At 35.7% G+C, this 8798-nt stretch overlaps 1 protein-coding gene across 1 annotated transcript; it reads right to left on the bottom strand.

Moving 5' to 3' along the window:
* Positions 1-499: 499 nt before the first annotated feature.
* LOC131440121 (aminopeptidase N-like) lies at positions 500-3608 on the bottom strand. The gene is made up of 4 exons (XM_058611175.1): positions 2544-3608; positions 899-2476; positions 760-838; positions 500-697 (listed from the first exon to the last, which is right to left on the bottom strand). The coding sequence occupies exons 1-4, from the start codon at positions 3593-3595 to the stop codon at positions 554-556; spliced, it is 2853 nt and encodes a 950-aa protein (XP_058467158.1). The 5' UTR covers positions 3596-3608; the 3' UTR covers positions 500-553.
* Between the last annotated feature and the right edge of the window lie 5190 nt (positions 3609-8798).

The following is an 8798-nucleotide window of genomic DNA, read 5'->3' as shown; positions in this document are numbered from 1 at the left end:
TCAATGGGACGGAAAAATCACAACGTCGGTTTTCTGGGATTGGCACAGTATAGTTTTGGAGGACTACCCCAAATCAGAAAAAGCCAGTATTAGCGTGCATCAATGATTGACGATTGAAGACCGAAATCCCTGTGAAATGGTCTTACATGAAAAACGTGAGAATCGCTACCGCGGTTAAAATCTACGGTTTAAGTTTCAATTACTTGGGCATCACCCTCGTTCACGTGATTTGACTTCCGACCACTACCTCCGGAACCTGAATCCGAAACAAGTATAACCAGAGTAAATTTGTATGACCATCTACTAAGATGACCTATAAATTTAGAAGATGTTTTCCATTCATAAGTAATTTTCAGTAACATTATTTTTTTATCTGAGAGCCCCTACCTAAACGAAATTTTGGGTACGGGCCTGAATAATGGTATTATAAAAATCGCGCTGTAACAGGAGACCGTTCGATAGAAGTGAAGATTTACTACTTTTATTAATTTTCGAGATTTATTTATTTTAAGTAGTATCGGTTTTACCTCTACATCAAGCCAATTATGACAGCTCAGCTGTACCTTTCCAGGAAAGAGCTTACAATGAATCCATCGCGAGTCGAATGCCACGCCAGATTTTGTACAGCTGTTTCCCTAAATATTTCTAATAATATAGAAGGAACCACATTGTCTAGCGCTTCTATTAAGTCATCCAGCTGCAAATAAATAGATGCAAAAATGCAATGATATATACAATTCTACATAAACGAATTATTACCCGATCCAGTTCATCTTGATTGTTTGTTCTAGCTGCAATAGTTGAAACGGCACTGTAGAGAGCTCCTGAACCAAGAATGCTGTAATAAATCATGAAGTTGAACTAACTGCTGTTTAGTGTACGCATTTATTCTACTCACTCGATGACATAATCGTGCGATTCAATAAGGAAGTCTATCAATGCATCCACTCCATCTCGGCTAGCAGCTGCTACTGAGTAGAGCACCCTATTTCGTTCCGACATTGTGTAGTTCATTTGAAGATCTCCACCAATGGATGTCATCAGGAAAGCGTTCAGATGTTCTGGATTATTGGAGCAACCCAATGCATCGATTAGCATATTCCTTTGGGTTTGGTCGGTCGACGCTTTCATTTTATCGTACAGATACGTGAAAGCTTGTTGTGTAGAGTTCCTTAGTCCAAAACAATGTGTGACAGCTGCAATATCCGGATGGATCGTACCATTACGCTCTGCTGTTTCCTGAAGCAGGCTCCGAGTCCGGTTCAGGCAATCCGTGTTTCCTATCGTGCATGCCCACGTTGAAATAGTTTGCTTCAAATATTTATGCAAATGTGATTCATCGTCGGCCACGTCATCAATCGTTAAAGTAGAGTAAACTTCACTGATCAAATTGCCCACGAATCTTTGGTAGTTATCGTAGTTTGCAGCTCCACGTAGACGATTGTAGAAATAGCTTACGATGGGACTTGCCGCCGTCCATGGATGATATTCCAATTCGTTTTGAAGATAGGCCATCAAATCCAGCACCACTTCCAGGTCTAAACGATTCGAACGAGCCAACTGGAATGCGTCATCTAACAGCTGAGCCCGATTCAATCGATGAACGGAAGTATAATTACTCTGTAGCGCATCGATGATTAGGTACCAATTCCGGATGTCATAGTTTACGCGATAGAAACCAGTTTGTTGTTTGTTTAGAATAATCCAACTTTCATTCGAGGCAGTTATTGGAAAGCGTGCGGCTTTCTCCGTCAACCAGTTCCAAGTGAGATTTTCGAAATCGGGCATGGTCTGCTCAGCTATGTTGTACGGAACTATCCAGACGGTAGGATCATAGTTAACGATTCTATTGTTGAAGAACCGATCCTGGGATAGAATTAAATCACCCAACTCATAGTTTCGACGCACTTCCAACACCGGGTAACCCGTCTGATCGGTCCAGCTGTGAACAAAATCACTAATCGAAATGTTCCCAGGGAAAATGGATGAACTGTTAACGGCAAGTTCCATCGCATCAATTAGATTTCCAGGATTCACAGGTTTCAACTCATTTTCGATTAAATAGATATGAATCATTTCCTGCCAGACACTGTCACCCAGCACATTCCGAAACATATTCAAAACTGAACCGGCCTTTGAGTACGCGACGTTATCAAACAGACTAGAAATTTCATATTGGCCGGCTCCACGGCTGTAACTCATCGGTCTAGTATAATCACGAGAATCTGCATCCAGAGCCCATTGGACCACATCCAAGTTAAACATTTCGAAATACTCCTGCTCTGGGAAAGCCAACTGCGCCGCATAGTATTCGTACAGTGTAGCGAAACCTTCGTTCAGCCAAAGATAGCTCCACCATTCGTTAGTCACTAAATTTCCGAACCACTGATGGATGTATTCGTGAGCGATGATCGTTGAAATCCACGTCCGCTGCCGGAACGTAGATATCGATGGATTGAACAATAAATATTGTTCCCTGATAAAAGGAATACAGATTCGTTCTACAACCGTACTAACATCATAAATAGCGCACTTTTACTTACCCATATTTACACAAACCCCAATTTTCCATGGCCCCAGCATCAAACCCAGGAATAGCAACTTGACCCAATTTCGGCATATAGCTACCGTATGGAATTCCAGTATACGTGTCCATTGCTCCGATAGTTAGCACACCAGCGTCCAGGGCGAATTCAGTTTCGTTGATAGCATTTGGACGTGAGTATACAGATTGTGTAATGTATTCCGGTATTGTCATGTGCGATCGGTAGGTAAAATCGGAAACTAGAATAGCCAACAAGTAGATGGACATCCGCTGTGTGGTAGCGAAAGTGGAAATGTCATAATCCAGAAGACCTTCATCCTCGTCGTACGTCTCACGGGAAATACGAGGCATGTTCGAAACCGCATCATAAGACCGATGGTGAATGACACTAAGATCTACCGTGACCTTCAATGCTGGCTCATCGAAACATGGAAAAGCACTACGGGCACTAACAGGTTGAAACTGAGTCGCCGCGAAGTATCGGCGTAATCCGCCATCATTGACGTAAGACGCCATGTACAGCCCATCAGTTCCGTATCTCAGGTACCCGGTGTATTCAATACACAATATATAGACTTGGTCGACCTTCAATTCTTCCTGAGTATCATACAAAATAAACTCTCTCCAATCATCGGTGGTGTGTTCCAACTGTTCCAGCAACACTTCATCACTACCATTTCCAGGCTGCGCATACAGTTCGGATTTTGTCAGGTTAAGTCCTCTGCTATGTATGTATATCGAACTGGTAGGTTCGGTAACTGTAAAGTATAAGTCCACTTTACCACTGAAAGGACGGCTTCCTTCGTGGACGTCGGTCCTTATCTGCACCCAGTAGTGAAAAGGAATGACATTTCGCGACAGTCGGTACGGTTCTTCCCATGGATTCCGCTCGGTAATATTGTGCTTTTTTTGAAGTTCGAGACGGCTGAATTCCTCATCCACACTAATCAAATCCGGCAAACTATAATCGCCACGTGTTCTGGGGTGCGTGAATCGTGTCAGACCCACAGCAAAGCAACTAATCAAATAAAGGAACTTGAGAAGCATCATTGCGAGTCGAAAAATGAAGTTAGACTGACTAAAAAATTGTTCGAATCTTCAACATAAATACCCTGGTCAGATAACGGTCCTTAATTCTGTTATCGAAAACAATTCATGGCGTATGATTTTCCTAATCTAATCGACGGACGATTGTGTACTGGTTGATTTAGTAGTACTAAATTGAGGTGACATCATCTAGTCTGCAGATTTCGTAACTGATCAACAACGAGCTCCGGAAAATCTAGTGAATTGTAAATTATTTCTAACGGACTCCGTAAAAAGTCTCACTTTCTTTCGAATAAAACTATTCAATCGGAACGAACAAAACCTTGTAAAACAATTTGGACGGTGATTAAAGCTCATGAAAATTATCCGACTCTGAGTAGTTTAAGAAGAAAGAATACATCGGTGACATAAACCTTTTGTTGGATTTTATTTTGCACCATTATAGGTCTAACACTAACACACCATTAGTTGAATTGTATTATCAACTTCCTCTTCTAATCGTTACTGATACGACTAAAGGGTGCTACAATCAAAAATTGGTCAAACAAGAATGTGTGCGAATCTTTTCGATAAGAAATCAAATTATTTTTCTTAATCCAATTCCACTCATGCAGAATGAAGCAAAAATACTTACTCAAGCTAGCTAATTATCCAAATACTCATCTCTTAGGCTTTATGATCAAATCATAAACGTTGAGTTGAGTTCATGTTGAAAATTGCGGCGAGTCGAATTTGAGCGCGCGAATTTAACAGCACTGCACTCTCGCATGATTTTTGACCTCTATACCGTAATACAGATATATTCTCCAAACATTCCGATAATTTATTGTCCATAGAGATAAATATTGTTTTTCGATTTTGGCTAGAAGGACACAATGTTGTGGGATCAGTAGATTTGCGCACTTGAATGAACACCGGTCACCATTTTCTTAGTACATATGTTGTAGACATTTGGTTACAGATAAAGTTTTGTTCCGAGTACAGATATTTTAAAAAATGACCTGGCAACTCTGAGTGAGGTATACATTTGACATGCACAAAAAATAAAAATTTCTGTTAAATTTTTTTTTCAATATGGCTGGTCAGAAAAAAAGCTGCTCAAACTCGTTCTATTTGTTGGTGGGTGTCATCATTTCTTGAATCGGAAAGCAAAACGCATAACAGTTTCATTTAAAAAATTATTAAAATTTTGTTTCGAACAATCGCACAGTGGTTCGAATCAATAAAAACGTGGACATAAATCAGTAGCTGCCAAACCGTTCTTTTAATGCATATAGTTGCTTTGAAGAAATTATTTACAAATATATACCGCGTAATTTGATTATATCATTAATTGTTCATGGCCTACTTTGACAAAAAATGTAACCATAACTTTTTTATCTGAAGAGATAGAAATTTTTTTTCTTCTACAAAGTTTTAGAACTAGTAAAAATAATTTACTTTGTCAAATATATCAAAAGTCTAGGTCGCACCGTTTCGGATATACAAAGCGTTTTTATGGCAACCCCCTTAAAATCAGTTTTTTATTCATAAATTGTTTCGAGCATTTTTGTTATGCATACTTTGTTTGGAATAATTGTAGAATTTATAAAATCGCATATTTTTGTTGAAGATAGTGCATAGGTTTGTTCTTTCCTGGCAAAGTTATGCAACATTTTACCTTTTTTTAACCTAGGATAAAACCTTGCACCGAAGGGAAATATGCAACTTTATGCAGCTGATTTTTACAAAATTTGTAGGAAAAGATGTGCCCAATATCATAAAAAAAAATCTAAGAGGAACTCGGTGGAACTTTTTTTTTAGGTCTTTTCAAAGTTAGTATTAATTACTGAATTATGGCAACCCCCTTAAAACTAGTTTTCTAGTCATAACTTGTTTCGTGTTATTTTTCATGCATACTTCGTTTGGAATAATTGTAGAAAATATAAAATATCATAATTTTGTAGAAACTAATGCATAAGTTTATTCTTTTCTGAAAAATTTATGCATAATTTTACCTTTTTTACCTAGGAAACCTTGTGCCGAAGCGAAATATGCAACTTAATGCAGCAAACTTTAATAATACTTATAGGAGAACATGTACCTTATTCAATTTATTTTCCAATGAGAATATCTTGAGTACTCTTCCTGTGACTCATTTTCACTATGGCCATGCTGAAACCATGAATGGTTAAGAAACAGAGGGCGTCACGCGTCTGCTATTTCTGTAACTCACTTTTGCAGTGAGCGTCGCCCGATCAACATCTCGTCTTAAAAATCGTGTTGCTTCGCGATATCTCAATTTATTTAAACGTTTAAACATGAAATCTTTTCGTAAAGGTTTGTACTTTAACAATACTTTATCATATTTTGTCTAGAAAACATTTTTCCATTTTTTAAATATGTGTTGAAGTTTTGATAATTTTTCGGATTTTCCATAATTAAAACTAAATTTGAAAAGGCCTAAAATTGCATCTAGTTCCACTTAGATTTATTCTAATATTGTCAATTGTGAAAAGTAACAAAATAAAAATCGCATCAATTTGCTTTAGTTGCGTGTTCAAGCATAACTTGTTTATGGGTGTTTACGCGCGTCCAGACTGGTAGTCGGAAATAGGATAGAAATATCTTTCATATATTTGCATACGTGCACAGCATGTATGGTAATAATCCATGGGGTATTTCACACAAAGCCTTGTAAAATATAACAAAGATACAAAAATTCGTCCAAGGCATGAATGTACGGTTTTTTCTTAGGTTTCAAATAAGCGATTCCATAAAATAACCATTATAGTTTATTGAATGAAAAAAGTTAAAAATTATAAACAAATAAAAAAAATCCAAACTTGGGCACGAGGAAAAACAGCCGTGAAAAAACGATGACAGATGTTTTTTTAGACTCCTAGTTGCGTCTGACTGGAAAGAAATTGTCACTGGAAGCAATTGATATGCTAGAACTTATAACAGAACAAGAAATTAGCGATACGGAAAACTCGGACGATAGCGTGACTGATACTGATTGATCGAATGCAATGCGACTAAGTGACATATTGTAATGATTTATTAGGTAACATTAACTACCTAGTTGATTGATTAGGTTGTGAAAAGTATTGGGAAAAGTTACTCATTTAAATGCTAACTTTGTAGTAGATACTTAGGTAATAGAGATAAATTCTACGAAGGTAAATCCAAAAAAACTGTTTTTAAAATAAAGCGAATATCTCAAAAAATATTTTTTTACATTATTCATATCTGCAACAAAAATACTTGAAATGTTTTTTTCTTTGAAATGAGATAGAAAAAAAAATTTTTCGTCGAAAACAAAATTATATTTTTCCGAAATCGGTACTACCCCCTTAACAAATATTAAGGTGCTACTTTCAAAAGAAGCGTTATATAATTTTGTAAAACTTCTTCGAAGACATGTTAGCTCTTAAAAATCAGTGAAAGTCTGTACAGACTTGTGACCGTCTTTTTCCAGTTTTGGACCACTGTGCGCCCTCTGTTTCTTAATCATTCATGGTTTCAGCATGACCATAGTGAAAATGAGTCACACGAAGAGTACTCAAGATATACTCATTGGAAAATAAATTGGATAAGGTACATGTTCTCCTATAAGTATTATTAAAGTTTGCTGCATTAAGTTGCATATTTCGCTTCGGCACAAGGTTTCCTAGGTAAAAAAAAAGGTAAAATTATGCATAAATTTTCCAGAAAAGAATAAACTTATGCATTAGCTTCTACAAAATTATGAAATTCTATATTTTCTACTATTATTCCAAACGAAGTATGCATAAAAAAATAACACGAAACAAGTTATGACTACAAAACTAGTTTTAAGGGGGTTGCCATAATTCAGTAATTAAAACTAACTTTGAAAAGACCTAAAAAAAAAGTTCCACCGAGTTCCATTTAGATTTTTTTATGATATTGGGCACATCTTTTCCTACAAATTTTGTAAAAATCAGCTGCATAAAGTTGCATATTTCGCTTCGGTGCAAGGTTTTATTCTAGGTAAGAAAAAGGTAAAATGTTGCATAACTTTGCCAGGAAAGAACAAACCTATGCACTATCTTCAACAAAAATATGCGATTTTATAAATTCTACAATTATTCCAAACAAAGTATGCATAACAAAATAGCACGAAACAATTTATGAATAAAAAACTGATTTTAAGGGGGTTGCCATAAAAACGCTTTGTATATCCGAAACGGTGCGACCTAGACTTTTGGTATATTTGACAAAGTAAATTATTTTTACTAGTCCTAAAACTTTGTAGAAGAAAAAAAATTTCTATCTCTTCAGATAAAAAAATTATGGTTACATTTTTTGTCAAAGTAGGCCATGAACAATTAATGATATAATCAAATTACGCGGTATATATTTGTAAATAATTTCTTCAAAGCAACTATATGCATTAAAAGAACGGTTTGGCAGCTACTGATTTATGTCCATGTTTTTATTGATTCGAACCACTGTGAATCGGTTAGAATCATTCGAACAATAAATTTCCTTTTATCATCAAACAAATTCTAGTTAAAATCCACTGTTTTTTTTCTTGCATAAATGTAAGATAGAATTGGGTCAACAAATAAATTACCGATAATCTCAGCTCAAGTTTTGTTGATATAAAATTATCGTTTCATTAATTTTAGCAGTGAAATTGGTTGTTGTCAACACTTTTTTTTTCATTTATCTTGACCATACTTTTGAAATCGGTTTATTATATAAAAAAACACAAAAAAACTTACTTACTGTTTGGTAATTAAAAAAAAAGTTTTTTTTTTTGCGCGTACTATTTGACTCAAATCGACGAGATCGGAAAATATCAGTGAGTATGCGCCTTAATTTTTTTTTCTTTTTGAATAATTAGGTTACTATCACTTTACAAAATTAGAGAATATCCTTTTTATTGGTTCCCTAATGTGTATGCAACATAGGAGTAACGATTTGTGGTAATTCCAGTATGCTTTTAAAAACAAATAATTTCTTTCTAAATCAGATTGTATAGAATTCGAATAAAAGAAATTTTTTAATTGATCAAATGTTTTAAATGAATAGATTAAATCTCTTTGGTATTCCAGGAATATGGGTCTCTGTCAGTCAGTCCATATAAATATCCAGTACCTGTAAACTTGTAAAGAAAATGTGGCATGGAATGCTCTACAACTTCTGAATTGTCATTGGTTACGATTGAACTGTTCTCTTACGAAAAAACATTTGTTTA

The sequence above is a fragment of the Malaya genurostris genome, chromosome 1, assembly GCF_030247185.1.
Source record: "Malaya genurostris strain Urasoe2022 chromosome 1, Malgen_1.1, whole genome shotgun sequence".
NCBI lineage: Eukaryota > Metazoa > Arthropoda > Insecta > Diptera > Culicidae > Malaya > Malaya genurostris.
This window is presented reverse-complemented; position numbering and strand designations above follow the sequence as displayed.